The following is an 18,306-nucleotide window of genomic DNA, read 5'->3' on the forward strand; positions in this document are numbered from 1 at the left end:
TAGAGAAAAAAGTAGAAAAATAGCACACCTAAATCCTACATTATGTGTAATGATATTAAATGTAAATGGGTAATGCTCCTGTTAAAAAGGCAGAGATTGGCAAGGTAAATAAAAAGACATGATCCATCTGTATGCTCCCTACAAAAAAATGTCTTTAGTTTCAAAGACAAAATTGGTGGAAGTTAAAGGATCTAAAAGAATATGCCATGTAAACAGTAACCAAAGAGGACTAGATTGTCTATTACTAGATATAAGAACTAGGAAGATTGGTAGGGGAAGAAAGGGATAAAGAAAGGGGGGGTAATCAGAAGGGGGAATGAAGCATGAGAGACTATGGACTCTGAGAAACAAACTGAGGGCTTCAGAGGGGAGGGGGTGGGGGAATGGGATAGACTGGTGATGGGTAGTAAGGAGGGCACGTATTGCATGGTGCACTGGGTGTTATATGCAGCTAATGAATCATCGAACTTTGCATCAGAAACCAGGGATGTACTGTATGGTGACTAACATAATATAATAGAAAAACATTAAAAAAAATAGACTTTAAATTTATTAGCAAAGATAAAGGAGATTTTATAATGATAAAAGGGTAAATTGATCAAGAAAATAAAATAGTTATAAATGTATATGCACCTAACAACAGAGTCCCAAATACATAAAGAAAAACTGACAATAAAAAAAAACAAAAACAAAAAAAAAACCTGACACTGTTAAAGAGAGAAATACACAATTCAAGCCAGTAGTAAAGGTCACATATTATATAATTCCATTTATATGAGAGGTCCAGAACAAGCAAATCCGTATAGACAAAAAGTAGATTAGTGGTTGCCAGCAGCTGTAGGGGAGGGGGAAATGGAGACTAATTGCTAATGTGTATAGAGTTTCTTTTTGGGGTGACAAAAATGTGCTGGAATGAGATAGCAGCAATGATTATAAATACACTAAACTACTCATTTGTACACTTCTTAAATTGGTGGCTTTTATGTTGTTTGAATTATATCTCAATTTTTTAAAAGGGAGAGGCAGGGAGCTTCTGGGGAAGATGGCAGAGTAGGAGACTCCTACTCACCCCATCCCATGGATTGACCTAGATAACACTCAACATCAGTGTAAGTAATCCAAAAAATGACTCAGAGACTGGCAGAGCAGACTCTCCCCAGCTAATTGTAGTGAAGAGGGCACATGAAATATGGTAGGAAGGGCAAAGACTTGGGAACCAAGCTGACCCACAAGACTGACCATGGGAGGAGGGGACATGGCACGCCTGGAGAAGGAAGAGGAGCAGACCCCACACTAGGCACCCCAGGCGTGGGGCACCTGCGCTGAAAATAAATCCCCATAACATTTGGCTTTGAAGACCAGAGGGGCTTAACTTCTTGAGTTTCGATAATCACTGGGACTTAACACCAGGAACTTTAAAAATAAGCAGGCTGTGCTTTGGGATAACCAGAGGGCAATAGGAAACTGAGTCCCCACTTTTAAAGGGACAGCACAACAGCCCTTTCGAGATACAGTATAGAAGCAGCAGTTTGGAAAATGCCTAGAGGATATGGGAAGATCTATTTCCTAATCTCAGGTGTGCAGTAGGAGCAAGGATCTTTAGATTTCTCCAAGAACAAAAGAGCCAGTGCCATTTCTTTTCCCCATCTGCAATCCTAGATACATGCGTATTTGGTGGAAGAACCATGAACACTCTCCACCTAGCTTTGCTAATAGGATGCCCCACTCCCATGTTGTGGGACCCCCATGGATCTGCCCCATCCAAACTGCTCTCAGCAGGAGTTCTCCAAAAGGTTCCGGGTCTTCTCCCACAAGCATACCAACACATATGTAGCTTTGCTAACAATGTCCTGCCCCCACATTCTCCTGCGGATTTGCTCCATCTGACCCACCCTTGGCCACCGAGTCCATCCAAAGTGACACCAGAAGCATGGCATTGTGCAGGTAGCCCCAGCAGTGACCAGGACCACTCCAAGGTGATTCCCACCCTGGGTAGAGATGAAGATAAATACACACACCATTTCAGCTGTGGGCTGGGAGCAGACATCTGGTCTGACTGCAGGCCCTGCCCACCAACAAAAGCCTCTCAGGGGACAACACAAGGAGAGCACCCTGCAGTTCAGTCCAACTGCAGCTCTAACAAACATCTGGTCTTACCCAACTCAACCACAAGGCAGCCCCAGACTGGCCCCTAGCAACAGAGAGACTAAACCTGCCCACTACAAACAAAGAGACCCATTGCAGCTGACTGGACTGAAGGCAAATATGGCTTAACCACAGTAGTAGGACCCATGCAATACATGTAGGAGACACCCCTGAAGTGCCAGTTTCTGGTGAACAGGGAACATTGCATTGCATGGCACCACAGGACCTCTTCTTCATAAGGCCACTACTTTCAAGAGCAGATGATGTAGCTGACTTTTCTAACAGAGAAACAGAGTTAGAAGAAGTGAAGCAGAGGAATATGTGCCAATGAAAGAACAGGACAAAATCACAGCAAGAGAGCTAAACAAAATGGAGATAAGCAATATGCCTGCTAGAAAATATAAAGTAATGGTAATAAAGATATTCACTGGACTTGAGAAAAGAGTGGCGGATCTCAGTGAGAACCTCAACAAAGAGAAAATATAAAAAAGAATCAATCATTGATGAAGAACTCAATAACTGAAATTAAAAATGCACTAGAGAGAATAAATAGACTAGAGAACACAGAAGAATGGATCAATGAGCAATGGAAGACAGTAATAGAAAGCAATCAAGTTGAACAGAAGATAGAAAAATAATGATGAGAATAGGTTAGGGGAACTTGATGCTATTAAGCATGACATTCACATTATAGGGCTCTCAGAAGGAGAAGAAAGGGAGCAGAAAATTTATTCAAATAATAGCTGAAAACTTCTCGAATCTGGGGAAGAAAACAGAAATCCAGATCCAGATCCTAAATGTAAGAAAGACAATGGAACAAAATACGTACTTATTGGGAAAATTATATAATTCAAGGATTTATGGACCCAAGTGCGTAGTTGTTAAGCAATATGGCAACAAAGAGATTTTCACAAATATACAGGAGCTCGAAAACATACTCTACCTTCATCCTTTCTTTTTTTTTTAATTAAGTTTTAAATTTTAATTCCAGTATAGTTAACATACAGTGTTATATTAGTTTCAGGTGTACAACATAGTGATTCAACAATTCTATACATCATTACTCAGTGCTCATCATAATAAGTATACTCTTAATCCCCTTCACTTATTTCACGCAACCAACCCCCCCGGTACACTTTATTTTAAATGAGTACCCTCAGTTAGTTTTTTTCCAACAAGAACACTTTTACTTGAACACTTCAGAATACATAGTTCTAAAATATATATATAAAATATTCCATCCAAGAAAAATAGAATACACATTTTCTTCAAGTACACACAAGAGAATTCCCTGGTTAAATCACTTGAAAAGAAATAGAACAAATATTACAGATTTAAGAAAACTGAAATATACCAAGTGTATTTTCCAACCATGATGATATAAAACTAAAATCAACAATAAAACAAAGCTGGAAAATCTATAATATAAATATGAAATATTGAATATGTAAATATTAACACACTATTGCTCCAGTGATGGGCCAAATAAATGAAATGGCAAATCAAAATATGTCTCAAAAGAAAAAACACAATATTCCAAAACGTATGGCTTGCAGCAAAAGCAGATATTAGAGTGAAATTTATGCCATAAATGCTTGTAATATTAAGGGAAAATTTCAAATTAACAACATCACACCCCAAGGAACTAGAAAAAGAAGAAATGTAGCTGTAATTTAGTAGAGGAAGGGAACAACAAAGAAGAATCAGAGATAAGTAAAATAGAGACCAGAATAAACAATAACATAACATTGAAAGTAGTGACCAGATTTTCAAAAAACAAACAAACAAAATTGGCAATGCTTTAACTACATCAACTAAGAAAAAAAAGAAGTCTCAAAAACCAAAATGAGAAATGGAAGGGAAAACAAAATAATAGATAACCACAGAAATATAGTGTGAAAGCAGATTATTATAAACAGTTATATACTAACAAATCAGATAACTTAGAAAAATATAACCAGATAACTCCTAAAAATGCACAAATTACCAAGATTGCATCATGAATCTTGAAACCAAGAAGTAGGAAATCTTCTTAGTCCAATAACAAGAATGAAAGTTGAATTAGGAATAAAAAATCTTCCAGCACAGAAAAGCCCAAGACTCTATGGTTTCATTGGTGAATTCTACCAAACATTAAAAAAAAAATTAATGACAATCTTTATCAAAATCTTAAAATAATGGAGGAGAGGAAACACATCAAAATCATTCCATGAGGCCAGTACTACCCCGATACCAAAGCAGGATAAAAACAACATAAGAACAAAAAAGTCTAGTTTGTCCAATATAAGTTTGCTGTTCCAAGTTTCTTGTGACATCCGTTTGCGTGGTAAAGTTTTCTCCACCCCCTCACTTCATTCAGCAGGAATCTTTAGGTCTGAAATGAGCCTCTTTTAGGCAACCTTCATACTGTCTTGAAAAATTAATTTGAAGACTCTCCAGCTGAAGAGGTGGCTCTAAGTGAAGAGTTCCAGAAAGAGTAATGAAGCAGTGGTGAGCTTTGAAGCCAGGTTAACAGAACATTCATCAAAATAGAAATTTTATTTACAAGGTGAACAAAAAGTGTCAGAAGTCAATTTTGGGATGAAAAGCATAAAAACAAAACCAATTTGATTTGTGCTTCATAGAAGAGACCAAAGAAGTTGTATTTTATTCATGATTTGGTGATCAGATAGGTTAAAGAAGTTCTTATAAAAGTAATATGTTATCAAAAGCACAGGCAACAAAAGAAGACTGGATTTTATGAAAAGTTAAAACTTTTGTATGTCAAAAAAGTCAACAGAGTAAAAAGGTAATTCACAGAATTAGAACAATGTGCAAATCATATATTTGATAAGGGATTAATATTCAGAATATATGAAGAACTCTTACAACTCAACAACAGCCAACAGTCTAATTTTAGAATGGGCATAGGATCTGAATAGACATTTTTCCAAGAAAGATGCACAAATGGTCAAAAACATTAAAACAATGCTGTACATTATTAGTCATGAGGGAAACAGAAATCGAAACCACAGTGAGATACCTCTCCATACCCATTAGGATGGCTGTTATCAAACAGAAAAAATAACAAGGTTTGGTGGGGATATGGAGAAATTGCAACCCTTGTGTATTGCTGGTGGGAGCTTAAAAGGATGTAGCCACTACAGAGAGCAGTGTAGTGGTTACTAAAAAAGTTAAGCATAGAGGAGTGCCTGAGTGGCTCAGTCGGTTAAGTGTTGGACTCTTGATTTCAGCCCAGGTCGTCATCTCGAGGTCAGAGACTGAGCCCTGTGTTGGGCTCCATGCTGGATGTGGAGCCTGCTTAAGATTCTCTCTCTCCCTCTCCCTCTATTCCCCTCCCGCATTGTGCACATGCTTGCTCTCTCTTAAAAAAATTTTTTTTTAATGTTAAACATGGAATTACTATATGCTCTAACATATACCCAAAAGAATTGAAAGCAGGGATTTGAACAGATGCTCATGATACAACTCAAATGTCTATCAGCTGATGAATACATACATGAAATGTGATGCATATATGCAGTGGAATATTACTCAGCCTTAAAAAGAGTGAAATTTGGCACATGCTACATTGTTGATGAACCCTGAAGATACTGTGTTAAATGAATAAGCTAATCACAAAGAGATAAATATTCTAAGATTCCACTTATATGGGGTACCTAGAGTAGTCAGATTCACAGAGACAGAGTAGAACAGTGGTTACCAAGGGTTGAGGGGAGGAGAAACGGGAGTTATCATTTAATAGGTATAGTTTTGGTTTGTGAAAATGTGTGAATTCTGGAGATGTAGGATATGATGGTTGCACGTAAGTGTGAATGTACTTAAAGCCACTGAACTATATACTTAAAAATGGTTAGAATGGCAAATTGTATGTATATTTTACCACGATAAAAAAACGCTAAAAAAAATACTGGAAAAACTCTAATAGAATTTTTTTTTAAGATTTTATTTATTTATTTGAGAGAGAGAGAGAGCATGAGAGAGGTGAGGGTCAGAGGGAGAAGCAGACTCCCCGCCAAGCAGGGACTGACACGGGATGCAGGGCTAGATCCTGGGATTCCGGGATCATGACCCTTGCTGAAGGCAGTCACCCAACCAACTGAGCCGCCCAAGTGCCCCTCTAATAGAATTTTTAAAAAAAATATTTTTATTTATTTATTTGACAGAGAGACAGCCAGCGAGAGAGGGAACACAGGCAGGGGGAGTGGGAGAGGAAGAAGCAGGCTTCCAGCGGAAGAGCCTGATGTGGGGCTCGATCCCAGGACTCCAGGATCATGCCCTGAGCCGAAGGCAGACACTTAACGACTGAGTCACCCAGGCGCCCCTCTAATAGAATTTTAAAACTTGGTATCTATCTTCCAAATTACTGTTGAGTGTACAAAATTAGCAAAGTAGCATAGAACAAGAACAGGAGGGACACCTGGATGGCTCAGTCAGTGGGTTAAGCGTCTGCCTTCGGCTCAGGTCATGATTCCAGCATCCTGGGATCAAGTCTGCATCGGGCTTATTGCTCAGTGGGGAGCCTGCTTCTCCCTCTGCTAGCTGCTCCCCCTGCTTGTGTGATCGCTCTCCCTCTCCCTGACAAAAAATAAATAAAATCTTAAAAAAAAAAAAAAAAAGAACAAGAACAGGAAACCAAAAAAAAAAACAAAAACATTAAGATAGCATACAGTCAAATGAATGGATTACAGTGAAATTTTTTAGCTGTGGTAAATAGCATACATTGGCATTTTATCATACATGCATTTAATTTAAGCATGTTCAATTACATATATTTAACAAAAAAGGAGAGAAAGCATATGTCTTTTAGCGTATGTCTGTGCAGGAGTTGGGGGCGCCTGGGTGGCACAGTGGGTGGAGCGTGCAACTCTTGATGTCTGGGTTCTGGGTTCAAGCCCTGCATTAGGTATAGAGATTCCTTAAAAATAAAATCTTAAAAAAGTTGCAAGAGTTGTGTGCAGTCTATATTCTCTAAACGTATTATGATGGAATTTGAGACGGGTGATGGGAAACCTCTCTTTTCAAAGTTTACTGTCCTCATTTGCCTTTTATAATAGTTTAAACAGTTTATCTTGATTCCCTGAGAATGATTCTAGAGTTAAAGTGTCTTTTTGTTACAACATGGCCTCTAAACACAAGCCAGGTACTTCATCGGGTGCTCAGAAGCAGGCACAGTGATTTGTTGCAAGCCAAAAGGGAAAAGTACACTCTGGTGAATTTGTTGAGCCGATAGGATGTCAATTTCAACTGGGTGCTTTTTTTAAGGAACCTTCCTGGGGTAATTTCAACCTTGTATGGTTTTTCATTTTATATGCTGACTCTAAACTCAAGATTCCATTAAAAATTTATCTTGAATTGAGTGGGGAAAAAAAACCCCAGATGTGAAACTACATACATTGCATTCCCTGTATATATTCATTCCAAAACATATAAAACCAAAGTTTGGTGGTTTGGTTTTGTTTTGTTTTTCTTAAGGTGACAAAAGCTTTCAGTTCATGTTCATATTTTTCTTCAACCCAAAAGTATTAAAGCTCTTACTGTGTTCCTGGCAGATACTATACTAGGTGCTACATTTACAGAGGCAAAATAAACATGGTCCCCAGTTTATGGAGTATGTGGAATGTTGTTACAGGTAGTAAACAAATAGACCACAAATAAGTACTTAATTACAAATGATAAGTGTTAAGAAAATAAAGTAGAACTGGACGAGAATAATAAAAGTACCCAGTTTAGTTTTAGGAGCTCCTAAAGGCCTTTGCAAAGAAAAAACTTTAGAGATGAAGTCTGTAGGATAAAGGGGGTTAGGTAGGCAAAGAGTAGAGAATGACGGAATGGGCAAAGCTCCTGAAACAGGAAAGAGCTTGATGCACTTGACAAATGAGAATGCAGTGTGGTTAGAGCAGAATGGTGGCTAGATATGGTTAGGTAGGTAGGCCCAAGATCATTCAGTGTCTTGTAAATCATATTAAAACATTTGTATTTTATTCTAGTAGGCAGCTGTGGTTTCATTTACATTTGTAAAATTTATCTGGCTGCTAGATGGAGAGCCACTTCATAGGTGGGAAGGCAGGGAGCCAAGGTGGGAATGCTAGAAGCGTGGGGATGAGGATACCAGTTAGTCAGAAGGCTATTGACCATAAACAGAGTTGGTTTACACATTTAAGGTTGTATACAAGGGTGCCACATAAAAGATGGTACTGTTAACATCATATGGACATATGCTATTTTTTATGAAAATACACAGGTGAGTATGAAGTTTTCAGATCTCCAGTTAGAGTTCCAGAGCAGTGTTAACTCCCTTCTTGCCCCAAACAAAAATCTATACTTACACGTCCTACAGCTGTGCTTGGATGCCTGAAAATAAGTACACATACGCTTGTTGGCATACACACATGCATGTGGCTACACTGTCTTTCAGTTGCCTGTCAGCTCCACTGACTTGTTTCTCTTCCTCATGCACCACTGCCCTCAGGGACTTATTGTTCCCCCCCTGACTGTGAACCTGACGTACTCACCTCTCTTAGAGAACAAAGGGTGGTGGTGAAGAGTATGCATGTGCTTGTTGCTGGTGGGGTGTGTTCTCTGGTATCTGGAAGTATTTGTGAGGAGAATGAGCCCCATGTACAGTTGTGTTGTTGTACCATAATGTATAATATCTTAATATCTTTAATTAAGAAAGGGACACCTTTTTCTAATTTCTTCCAAAGGTGCTGTAAGGACTAGCCGTGTCTTAAATGCTAGAATCTGAAGCTCAAAAGAAAGATCTCAGCTAGAGATACATATTTGTTGGTCATCAGCATATAGATAGATAGTGTTCCATCCATTAGTAATTGATGAGTCCACCCAGGAAGAGAAAAGAGTTCTGACCCCTGGAGGAACTCCAGCATTGAGAGATTTGGTAGAAGGAAGGATACTAAGGATTTGCCAGAGAGGTAGGGAGCAAATGAGAGAAAGTGATGTCACAGCAGCTGAGAATAAGCCCAGTTTAATCTGTACATATAACCCAGCAGACTTAGTAGGATCCTTGCAATCTGTCCTAAAAAATGCTTCATGACTTAATTACATTTGCACTGTACTAATGAGACTGATACTCAGCTCTTATTGTCATATATGTTTTAGGTGCTCAGAAATGTACTTCACCTCTTTTTATGGCATGGATAAACTTCTCTTACCAGTGGACGTAGGAATATTGAGATGTTTTTTAAAAGAAAATAAAATTACTTTCCGATCTTGTATTTCTTTATCACATAAGGTTTTCCTTTCAGTGTTTTGTGTCTTGTATTGTTGCCGGATTAATCTTCCTAAAACATAGCTGATTACATTTTCCCTTTATTAAAAATTTTTTGAGGATGTTACATTTCATGTACAATAAAATTTGTACACTCTTTAGCCTGGGATTCCATGCTCTGCTGAATTTTGCCCCAAACAATTATTTTTTAGTATTTCCCACTGCTTTCTTTAATGTATTCTGTAATCTGGCCTGACCACAAAGTGGCTGCTGTTCTTACATACTTTTTGCTTTCGTGCCTCCTTGTCTTTGCTCATGCTTCACCTCTCCCTAAAATGTCTGTCTTCCTTCCTCTGCATATTTCAAAAAGCCTACATATTTTCCAGGTTACAGTTTGTATTCTTTCTTTAAAAAACTTCCTGAACTGGAAATTGTCTTTCTTCTGAACTGATACTCTATATATTTTCTGTCGTTTGCTGTCGTTTGCTTCTCCACCGTCTATTGTTGCAATTTGTTATACGTGTCTGACAGCTTCCATTTGACTGACATCGCCTTCTGATCACATTACAACATTCCTATTGCAGTACCTTTTTAATAGAAGCAGTTTAAGAGGTAAATTTTTTGTCTTTCTTCAACTTCATATCTACGTTTGTGTTAATTATACTACTTTGCCACTTTTCTGTAGGATCCAATGATGCCATTGCTCCAGACTTCCCGGCAGAAGTACTAGGCACGAGGGATGATGACCTGCCAGTCACTGATAACATGAAACATAAAGAGGGGATCTACAGTAAGAGGGCAGTGGTGAAGGCACCCTTGCCCGTGGGGGGGAAACCCCCTCAGAAAGATAATGCAGGTAATGCATTGGCTTTGTATATTTTGTGGCCTTTTTTTTTTTTCTGGTTATCCTAAATGAGAATATTGTCCAGTCTTTATCTTATTTCTGGTGTTATACAAACTTTTCTGTTAGCGATTTTATTGGGTGTAAACAAGAAGTTAAAATATTTATGAAATCTTTTAAAATGCTTCACAGATTTCTTAAACCTAATAACTTTATTTTCACTATGGGAAATAAAATATACTGTAATTTTTGAAGTGAAATAATATCTAATCAGGTATATTTTAGAAACAAATCCATAGAAAATCTTGATTAAATTTGCTTCATGAATTTATCTGATCGTACAAACTAATATTTTCGTAGATTGGATTTTGCAAGAAAGTATATGGCTCACCTGATGTTTTAAATTTTCTTTTCATTTTGGGGCTCCTGGGTGGCACAGTCATTAAACGTCTGCTTTAGGCTCAGGGTGTGATCCCAGCGTTCTGGGATCAAGCCCCGCATCAGGCTCCTCGGCTAGGAGCCTGCTTCTTCCTCTCTCACTCCCCCTGCTTGTGTTCTCTCTCTCGCTGGCTGTCTCTCTCTCTGTCAAATAAATAAATAAAATCTTTTAAAAATTAATTAATTAATTAATTTTCTTTTCATTTTGCTGCCAACATTGAAAAATAAGATTTTGGGCTTCCCTTGAAAAAATCAGAGTATCTGGTTGCACTCAGCTTGCATTCCCCCATGGCAATAATCACCTGCCCCTGGTGCATGGCTGTTCCCTGCAGAGAAGATATACATTCTTGTGTTTGCTTCAAGTCCCCACACTTCTCAGAGCTGGTCTGCTTCATTCCACCTTATCTGTCTGGTCACTATGGGTATTTGAATTTTCAACCCTATCCCCAGATATAGGCCCCACTGTTTTATGAAACTTTTTAATCTGTAGAGACCTGCTTGATTTTTTTCCTCTGCATCCCTGACATTGTACTTCCCCAGTTGATACATGGTTGTATTTATTAAATGGAAACTGAAAATTCTACATGTCTAATTGCCTGCGTTGCTTTATTCCATTTACTGTTTTTATTCCTGTGCATAGCTATTAGTTGAATAGGTGCTGCTGATCCCAAGGCAATTTTTAAACATAGGATAGCTCTACGTTCCAGTTTGGGTACATATTGCTGATAATACATGCAATAAAGTAAAAAAATTCAGAAACATCCTTGAAATTGATAAACTCTAAATTCAGCATAAATGTTGCTATTAAAAAGAGAATGGCATCTCTGAGGCTTTACATAGGGAATCATATCTGTAATGTTCTATTTCTTAAGCTCTTTGGTAGACACATTATGTTATGTCTTTAGTAATCTCTGTTGCTTTTCTGATTTCTTTTTTGAAAAACATTCATACTTAGTGATGAGCTGAACCTCTTTTCGACGCATTGTAAAAACATAACCACTATTAACTGTTATCCTAGTTGTTTTATTGGTGATTTTTAATATATTTAATAATATTATTTTACACTTGTTTTCTCATATAATAAGAAAGAAAAGAGCTGATTTAAAAAAAACAATAAGGTTAGATAAATCTCTAGCAAGTATGACCAAGAAAAACAGAAAGAAAGTAGAAAATACTAAGCAATTTTAAAAGGATATAATTTCAGGAGATTTTTAAAAATGATAAGAATATTATATATAAAATCTAGATGGCACAGATGCTTTTCTAGGATGATATGAAATACCAAATTGTCTCAATAAGTGACAAAAACTTTGAATAAACCAAAGAACTGAAAAGAGTTGTTCATATCCACTTTTATACTTTGAAAAAGACATTGATTTTTTTTTTTAACTTGTGTCAAACCACTGAAGAACAGATTTCATTTAAAGTGGTATTTTAGGCTAAAATTAACAAGTCAGGAAATGACACATGTTGGCGAGGATGTGGAGAAAGGGGAACCCTCTTACACTATTGGTGGGAATGCAAGCTGGTGCAGCCAGTCTGGAAGACAGTATGGAGGTTCCTCAAAAGTTGAATGTCGGGGCGCCTGGGTGACTCAGTCGTTAAGCGTCTGCCTTCGGCTCAGGGCGTGATCCCAGAGTCCTGGGATCAAGCCCTGCATCGGGCTTCTCCACTGGGAGCCTGCTTCTTCCTCTCCCACTCCCCCTGCTTGTGTTCCCTCTCTCACTGGCTGTTTTTCTTTCCGTCAAAAAAAAAAAAAAAATTGAAAGTAGAGCTACCCTATGACCCAGCAATTTTACTATTGGGTATTTACCCCAAAGATACAAATGTAGTGATCTGAAGGGGCACCTGCACCCCCATGTTTATACCAGCAATGTCCACAATAGCTGAATTATGGAAAGAGCCCACATGTCCATCGACAGATGAATGGGTAAAGAAGAGGTGATATATATACACAATGGAATATCACTCAGTCATCAAAAAAATGAAATCTTGCCATTTGCAACAACATGGATGGAACTAGAGGGTATTATGCTAAGCAAAATAAGTCAATCACAGAAAGACAGTGATTATATGATCTCACTCATATGTGGAATTTCAGAAACAAAACAGAGGATCATAGGGGAAGAGAGGAAAAAATAAAACAAGACGAAACCAGAGAGGGAGACAAACCATAATAGACGCTTAATCATAGGAAACAAACTGAGGGTTGCTGGAGGGAAAGGGGGTGGGGGGATGGGGTAACTGGGTGATGGGCATTAAGGAAGGCACATGATGTAATGAGCACTGGTTATTATATGACAGGTGAATCACAGGCCTGTACCTCTGAAACCAATAATACATTAAATGTTAATTAATTGAATTTAAATTTAAAAAATGTTTAAAAAATAGGGGTGCCTGGGTGGCACAGCGGTTAAGCGTCTGCCTTCAGCTCAGGGCGTGATCCCGGTGTTCTGGGATCGAGCCCCACATCAGGCTCCTACGCTATGAGCCTGCTTCTTCCTCTCCCACTCCCCCTGCTTGTGTTCCCTCTCTCGCTGGCTGTCTCTATCTCTGTCGAATAAATAAATAAAAATCTTTAAAAAAAATGTTTAAAAAATAAAGTGGTATTTTATTTAAACCATCGTTGTACACAGAAAAATAGGAAAAGCTTTCCAATTCATGTTGTATGTTGTAAACCCACCATAATTGTCACAACTTAAAAGGTGTGATGGGGCCTAGGAGATGCTTTTTTTTCTTAATATATAAAGAGGTTTGGGGTTTTGTTTAGACTTTGGGGGGGGGTTACTTGCCTATTGTGTTTATTCTTTTCCTTCTCTGTGGAATTACATGATAATCATTATTCCAGATGCCCAAGTTCAAGTTTCCCTCATTGGGGATGAAGACATCTCAGATAAAAACCAGAAAAAGGAGATCTATAATAAAAAGGCAGTGACTAAGGCTGCCCAACCTGAAGAAAAAGAATCCTTGCAGAAAACAACTGAAGGTAACTGAACTGAATTATCTGTGTATTATTTTCTTCTGGCCTTCTAAAATGAATGTAGACAGAAAAGTATTCTCTGTTCCCTTACTGTCTTCAGCCTTTGTCTTGCTCATATGTGAAATAGCATATTAGATACAATTTTTTGGCATAGATTGGCAGGTAAAATTAACATTTTAAAAGCTCTTTAAGACATTGCTGGACAACTTTGTGACTATAGTACACAAGTTAATCTCATTGCCGGAAATTCATATAATGGACTTTACTGATAAAAGAAACTTTACTGATAAGAAAATTCAGTTCCACAAGATGCTCACTCTTTAATACTATTGTAGTACATAAACCTTTTTCTCTAAGAATTCAGCTTGTTTACTTCTTAAGTACCTATCCAGTTAATTTACTTCAATGGGATTATGCTGATTAAAAAATGACCATAATAGCATGTTAAAGTTAGGATTTGTTTTGGCTCTGAGAGATGAAAACAAAGACAAAGTAACATTGACTTAAGACAGGAAATTATTTCACTTTCTTGTAAAAATCCAGATATGGGCTCCAGTGTATCAAGGAACAAAGCTGTTTCTCTCCTGTTGCTCCAACATTTTTAGCTTCCATTCTCATGCAGTAGCCATCTGGCCTGTATTCCAGCCAGCGGAAGGGAAAAAAGGGAAAGAAAAAAGTATATTCCTTCTTTAAATACTTCTCAAAAGTTACATGTACCATTCCCCTTCCATCCTATTGGCCAGAGTTAGTCACACATCCATACCAAGCTGTGTTGCCAGGAGGCTGGGAAATATCATCTTTATTCTGGTAACCATTTGCCCAGTAAAGTCAAGGTTTTATTTTATTTTTTTTAAATACAAAAATCTTCATTTTCTCATGTGAAAGAATCACATCCATATTCATTCTGACAGCTTTACCAGGCTTGGCCACCCAGTAGGTAACACATACCCTTAGTTATTTGGAAAGTTACTGCATGGCCCTTTAACTGATCAAGTTGGAGCAAAGTGGTCACTTTCCCGCAGTCAGACCCCGGCTTCATCTTCCACAAAGACACCTTACTCAGAACAGGCTGTGTGGTGCCTGCAATTGAGTCTCGTCTCCAGATTATGAAACCAATGAAGTTAGCAGGAGTCTTGTGCCTTCTTTCATTTCAGAGTATCATGTTTACTGAAGTGAAGCTTTCTGAGTGGGGAGACCAAAGTACTGCCTGCTCAGTAAAACAAAACAAAACAAAAAACCCAACCCTGTAGTGCTCTAGATTGCAGGCAGGCAGCAGTAAGATAAATGTCAGTAGCCTGTTCCTGACAGATTATACAGCAGCCCTGGCTCAGGGATTTCTCTCCCTGCAAGGTTCTTTTTTTTTTTTTTTTTTTTTTTAAGATTTTATTTTTTTAAGTCATCTCTATACCCAGTGTGCAGCTGGAACTTAGAACCCTGAGATCAAGAATCGCATGCTCTACCGACTGAGCCAGCCAGGCGCCCCTCCTTACCAGGTTCTTAAGATTGAAAGATTCAAAGTTGAATCTAAATAGTTTTGATGAATTTGCTGTGATCCAGGGGTGTTGGGACACTGTTTGAGAGTCAGCCTTTGGCTAGGGTTATGCTTCAGCTGTCTTGAAAAGAAGTCCCTGGCTCCCTCTTATGCAAAGCCAGGGAATAGGAATTCAACCTAGGATATTTTTTATAGATCTCTTGGTATGTACTTGCCTCAAAAGGAGGCTTCCCAACTTATTTATAGCAAAGAACTCCAAGGCTCCAGAGATTCACCCTTAAAGGGCATGCATTCGGCCCTTATTCGTCTCAGGGGGTAAGTGGTCCAGGATGCTGCAATAAGTGGGTGGTTCTGGAGGATGAGGGCATATACCGACTACACAAAATCTGTGAGCTTAAGTTTTCTAGTCGATTCAAGAAACGGGTTCTCTGGCATAATGTCTCCATGAATAACTCTCTTTGAATGATGGTAAGACAGGGCATCTGCCAGTCCTGTTACAGAAGAGTAGTAGTCCTTTGCTCATCAGACTAACAGTTTGTGAAGTTCTCCATAGACAGGTCCAAGGGGTACATATTTTAGAATTAGGTCAACTAGTAGCATCATAGAAGTAGCCATACAATCTGAAAATATTTGGATGTCTAAGGTGGGATTGGATTTCTGCTTTTCTCAGCTGATGCTTACCTCTTACTTTCTCCAGTTGAGCTTTAAGTAATACTTTAAGAGCTAAGATACACTTGCTTTGTTTTTCTCTCCGCAAATAAACATTATCAAAATTTATTTTACCCAGCAGGCGACCAAATCAAAATCTTCCTAAGTCCATTGTTTTGGGGGGGTTGTGTGTGTGTGTGTGTGTGTGTGTGTGTGTGTGTGTGTGTGTGTGTTTTATTCTTCATTTTACTGTTTTGACATGAGTTCCTTTTTCAGAATTATTTCCAAGGGCTGATGGCTAGGGCTGCTCTTTGGGGTATTATTCAGTGACCTAGGGATAGGACTAAGGACACTGGTTGCCTGTAATTGCTTCTGCTTCAGAATCTGAAGTAGTCAATGGCTGGAAACGAGCTTTTGTGCTCATGAAGGAACTCACTGGGAGGAATTTGAAGGACACGGGATCCCCTCAGCCTGTCCACTCTATTGTCAAGGTTTTATTTTAGAGGAAAGGAAAATGGATTTCAGAGGACAGCTGGTAGTCTCTGCCAATATTATAAATAGAAACATTTTGGAGCATAATTAGCCACCTCTCTTTTTTTGTGTATTGCTTGTTTTCATAAGTTATGTTGTATTCTAGGCAACAGTTCAAAATCTTACCCCCCTTTTTGCTGTTGCTAAATGACCGTTTTAGTAACAGATCCTGTTAATCTCATAATCAGAAAGTTTTCATTGCCCTTAAGAATAAAATCTAAACTCTTTTAGTACAGCCTTTCAGAATAGTAAAATCAGCTCCCAAACAACTTTTTAGGCAACTCTTTTCCTTATAAATTCTATACTCAAATAAACCATAATATACTTGCTCTATTTCTTAGATGTTCAGTTGCTTTCCTGACTTTCTTATTTTCATATGTAGTTACCTTTGCCTAAAATGCCTTTCCCTTTCTGTCTCAATGTGTATCCCAGGTTAGCTATCTTCTAACACCCAAATCAGTTGTTACTCTAGAATTCTTTCATGATCCTCCTAGCTAGAAGTAGTTTCTCCCTTTTTCAGTACCTATACTTCTTTCTCTTATGCGGTAATTCTTTTATTTTGTATGACATCTGTTTTTGTATATTTTTTTAAATTTATTTTGGAGAGAGAGAGAGCATGCACATGAGACTGGGGGAGGGGCAGAGGGAGAGACTCTTTAAGCAGACTCCACTGCTGGAGTCATCAGGCATGGAGCCTGATGCGGGGCTCAGTCCCATGACCCTGAGATCATGACCTGAGCCGAAATAAAGAGTTGGATGGTTAACCGACTGAGCCCCCCAGACACCCCATGTTTTTGTATATTTTTAAACTCCAATTTGAGTTAATAGTTTCTAAACACATTTCTAAATGGTCTTTTTATGTTTTTTTCTTCAATACCAGTAGCAGTGCCTTTCACATATTAGATGCTTGAGAGGTATTTTAAAATATTTTTTGTCAACTTCTTGTCTGGATACTGTGTTAATTTACCTCTCTTAGGTTCCGGTGGTCGTGCTGCTGCAGAGGACTCAGCTGTACCACGGGACATAAAGATTGAAAGTCTGCCAGACACTAAAGCCATTAAACAGAAAGAGGAGATCCATAGTAAGAGGACAGTTCCTAAGGAAGCCTGGACAAAAGAAAAAGAATCCTTGCAGATAGATATTGCAGGTAATGGAATTGGGGCAGGGGGGTGGGGAGGGGAGTACGAGAGGAGTGAGAGAGAGACAAGGCCTTTGTCTGTGTGTTTCCATTTTATTCTTTTTTTTTTTTAAGATTTATTTATTGAACCATGAGAGACTGTGGACTCTGGGAAATGAACCGAGGGTTTCAGAGGGGAGGGGGGTGGGGGATTGGGATAGGCTGGTGATGGGTATTAAGGAGGGCACATATTACATGGTGCACTGGGTGTTATACGCAAATAATGAATCATGGAACACTACATCAAGAACTAAGGATATACTGTATGGTGACTCACATAACACAATAAAAAAATTATTAAAAAAAATAACCCCTCCAAATTCTTCCTTTTCTCTATTAATGGACACTTTCCTCCTTTGTTCTCTCGAGTTGCCTATGGTTTGCCATAGTTTGCTTGTCCTGAATTGGAATTCTTTTGCTATTCCGAAATAAACTAGATTTTGCTGGCTGAAAATAAATAAATAAATAAATAAATAAATAAATAAATAAATAAATAAATAAATAAAATATTTATTTATTTATTTGAGACAGAGTGGGAACTGGGGGAGGGCAGAGGGAGAGAGAGACTCCTCAAGCAGATTCCCCACTGAGCGCGGAGCCCAATGTGGGGCTCAATCCCAGGACCCTGAAATCATGACCCAAGCCAAAATCAAGATGCTCAACTAACTGAGCCACCCAGGCACTCCCCATTTTATTCTGATGATAACATTGCCTCACAATTTAAATACACATCGGTTTTTCTTTTTCTTCTTTTTTTTTTTTTGCTTTTTCATGCAAATCACTTCATTATGTAAAATAATTGTTACCTCTGAGAAGATGAAAATCT

General features: G+C 38.3%; 1 protein-coding gene and 1 pseudogene across 8 annotated transcripts in view; one reads left to right on the forward strand and one right to left on the reverse strand.

Moving 5' to 3' along the window:
• Nucleotides 1–18,306, forward strand: part of ALMS1 (ALMS1 centrosome and basal body associated protein) — a 214,840-nt gene that overhangs the window by 135,749 nt on the left and 60,785 nt on the right. For all 8 annotated transcript variants that reach the window (XM_045788273.2, XM_087863546.1, XM_087863545.1 and 5 more), the window contains 3 exons: nucleotides 10,059–10,229; nucleotides 13,501–13,638; nucleotides 17,280–17,450. In XM_045788273.2, coding sequence (XP_045644229.2) covers nucleotides 10,059–10,229; nucleotides 13,501–13,638; nucleotides 17,280–17,450 — 480 coding nt within the window. The remainder of the gene's footprint in view (nucleotides 1–10,058; nucleotides 10,230–13,500; nucleotides 13,639–17,279; nucleotides 17,451–18,306) is intronic.
• LOC148109674 (aurora kinase A pseudogene) lies at nucleotides 14,083–15,937 on the reverse strand (annotated as a pseudogene).

Source organism: Ursus americanus, chromosome 7 (genome assembly GCF_024610735.1).
Source record: "Ursus americanus isolate L20-20 chromosome 7, mUrsAme1.1.p, whole genome shotgun sequence".
In the NCBI taxonomy this organism is placed as follows: Eukaryota; Metazoa; Chordata; class Mammalia; order Carnivora; family Ursidae; genus Ursus; species Ursus americanus.